The following is a 2,816-nucleotide window of genomic DNA, read 5'->3' as shown; positions in this document are numbered from 1 at the left end:
GCCAAGTTGAATCATTATCATCACAAATAATAACATCCATAAAATTTGCCATTATACCACAAAATAATATCACTGATGTTCCACATTAACACAAGATTGGCGCTACAACCATCACTACCCTCAAAAAAATGAAATTAAATCCTAATTCAAATGGATTATATAAGCCCAATCTTAATTGAGGCACATCTTAGTCACAAAGGTTAGTTCGGACTTCATTTGCTATTGAACATGCAAGAGCAAAGGAATTTCCACATCCATGCCAAGATCATGGCAATTCCATCTTACAATTTTTATGGCGAGAACCATCTCACCGTCACCTGGGGGATAAAAAAACTCTTGATATTTTGCATCACCACAAGAACAGAGCAAAGCTCGAGTGGCTAGCAGCGCCTGTCTACGCCTTGCCCGCCTGGGTTCGAAGCACGAGGCTCGCCCGTGGCTCTCATTTTTCTTAAATGCCGACTGCGGGATGCTAGTATGCCCGAGTTTGCATTTTTTTTTGCACCATGACATATAGTACTCTAGAATCGATTAGACATTATTCGTTGCGATTTAATCCAATATAAATATATAGTACTCTGGATGCAGTATCCTCAACTTTGCCTTTCTTTTGCACCAGTAATATAGTAGTACTCCGGAATCGATTAGACATTATCGTTACGATTTAATCCAATATGAATATATTCTCTTTTTTGCATCGCATAATATAGTACTCCGGAATCGATTAGACATTAATCGTAGCGATATAATCCAATATAAATATATCAATTAATTTTCCTCCAAAAAATCTTTTTCATTGATTATATAGGAGTATGTATTATACGACGCGGCAATGCTCAATTTTTTGTGACCTAAAATATGGATGGGCGGATACTATTGAATATGGTACCAATGAATTTAGTGGTTGCATCTGTTTTCTAGATGAACAATAAAACGGGAAACGATTAAATGGAATGGATCAATGCACATAAATCCAGCATGATATTGCAGCGGCAGCCCAAGGGTTCTTCCAGGATTTAAATCCAGCCCATTCATGTACTTATGCGGGGCAGTAAATGACTACTTTAAACGGAAACGAATTCAAATCCCGGCTCTTCGATTCGAGTGAATTAAACACGTCAGCGACCCCAAATTTGTTTCGGGCAGTTAATTGGCATTAATAATCTTCCAACCATTTCCCAACGACGGCCATTAATACATGATCCTTAATGGCTCTCCCTACCCTCCATGCTCGCTGGCACGTGGGCCCCGCGTGTCCGTCGCGCCGGCGGCCTCCCGATATATATAGCGGCGCCCCACCACGCACTGCCAAGCACCCCACCGATCTCTGTTCTCTCCCTCGGCAGAACGACAGACAAACACAGAAAAGAGGAAGCAGAGGACCGCCGAGAAAGGGAAGAGGAGAATGGCGGCGGAGGTGAGCTCCATCGCCAGGATGCTCCACGGGGAGGCGGGGAAGCGTAGGGCCGGCGCCGCCGGGAAGGCGCCGGAGATGGTGACCATGGATCTGCTCGGCGGGTGCGGCGGCGACGCCGGCGGGCAGGACGAGGTCGTCGACCTCGAGGTCAAGGTGCCCGCCGGCTGGGAGCGACGGCTTGATCTGCTGGTGAGTCCTCCTCGTGTTGTCTCGCCCATTCGTTTCTCCTCCCCTGTTCTTGCGATCTCAAGATGGTCTGTTCGTCTATGTATGAACAAGATTGTAACACGCGCGTGCGTGCATGGTTGGTGCTTAATCAATTCGCGCCCGTGTGGTTCCTGTCCGAGATGAAATTCGATTGCTGGGTTAGGTTTTGTCGGCAGATCAAATCCATGTTCTTCGATCGGTTTATGAGCATGACGATCGAATTTTCTGGTTCTGTTGGATTGAATCACAGAGTTTTCTGTTCTTCGTGTTCATACCCGTCTTTGATCTTGTTTCAAATTATAACAGAGTGAGTTTCTTGTTTTTGTGCAGTCCGGCAAGACGTTCCTGACCCCTCATCGCCACCAGGCCGCCCAAGACGGGCAGCCGGACCTCAACCTGCCTCCCACGGCGACCACCGCTCCCGCCGCCGCCGTCACCACATGCGCGGCGGTCTGCACCCTCGACATGGTCCGCGACGCCCTACAGCGCGCCGCCGCCGCGCGGTCAGCCCGCTCGCCGGACACTTCGTCCTCCTCGTCTGCGTCCACCTCGTCGTCGTGCCCCTCCCTGGGAAAGCGCAGCCGCTCGCCGCCTTCAAGCACGGCGTCGCCCCCCGCGAACCCGGCCATGCGCGCGTCCGCGTGCCCGTCCTGCCTCACGTACGTGCTCATCGCCGAGGCCGACCCCCGGTGCCCGCGGTGCGCGTCCAAGGTGCCGCCGCTCCCCACCAAGCCCGCCGCCCACAGCAGCGGGAAGAAGCCGAAGATTGACCTGAATGCCGCCGCCGATGAAACCGAGTGAATGGGAAAAGATGATACAGTAGACAATTGGAATTTTTTTTCGTTCTGGAAAAAGTTTTTTCCAGCCATTAGTTTGTTGCTTCTTATAATATATCATCAGAAACAGTTACATGTTCAGAAAATTATTATCATGGGGTCAAATCAGATATTCAAGTTGGACTTTGTTAATTTATTTAGTCTTTTTCTTCAATTCTTAGCTGCTCTGTTCATTCAGTCGCCAATTAGCAATGAAAATAGTCTTGGACACATCTAGATGTGCTCTAATTATTACACATCTAAATGAGTGAATTAAGTATAAAGAGAAAAAAAGAAATAAAATATTCACACGAATCTCAATATAAGATTAATGACATATAATTTAGATGTGCAATACTTATGGCACATCTAGATGT

General features: G+C 47.7%; 1 protein-coding gene across 1 annotated transcript; it reads left to right on the top strand.

Moving 5' to 3' along the window:
* The first annotated feature begins 1,318 nt into the window (after positions 1–1,318).
* LOC119356472 lies at positions 1,319–2,614 on the top strand. The gene is made up of 2 exons (XM_037623426.1): positions 1,319–1,606; positions 1,955–2,614. The coding sequence occupies exons 1-2, from the start codon at positions 1,406–1,408 to the stop codon at positions 2,423–2,425; spliced, it is 672 nt and encodes a 223-aa protein (XP_037479323.1). The 5' UTR covers positions 1,319–1,405; the 3' UTR covers positions 2,426–2,614.
* Positions 2,615–2,816: the final 202 nt, after the last annotated feature.

The sequence above is a fragment of the Triticum dicoccoides genome, chromosome 2A (genome assembly GCF_002162155.2).
Source record: "Triticum dicoccoides isolate Atlit2015 ecotype Zavitan chromosome 2A, WEW_v2.0, whole genome shotgun sequence".
Taxonomy (NCBI): domain Eukaryota; kingdom Viridiplantae; phylum Streptophyta; class Magnoliopsida; order Poales; family Poaceae; genus Triticum; species Triticum dicoccoides.
Note: the sequence above shows the minus strand (reverse complement) of the source record. Positions and strands in the feature narration are given on the sequence as shown.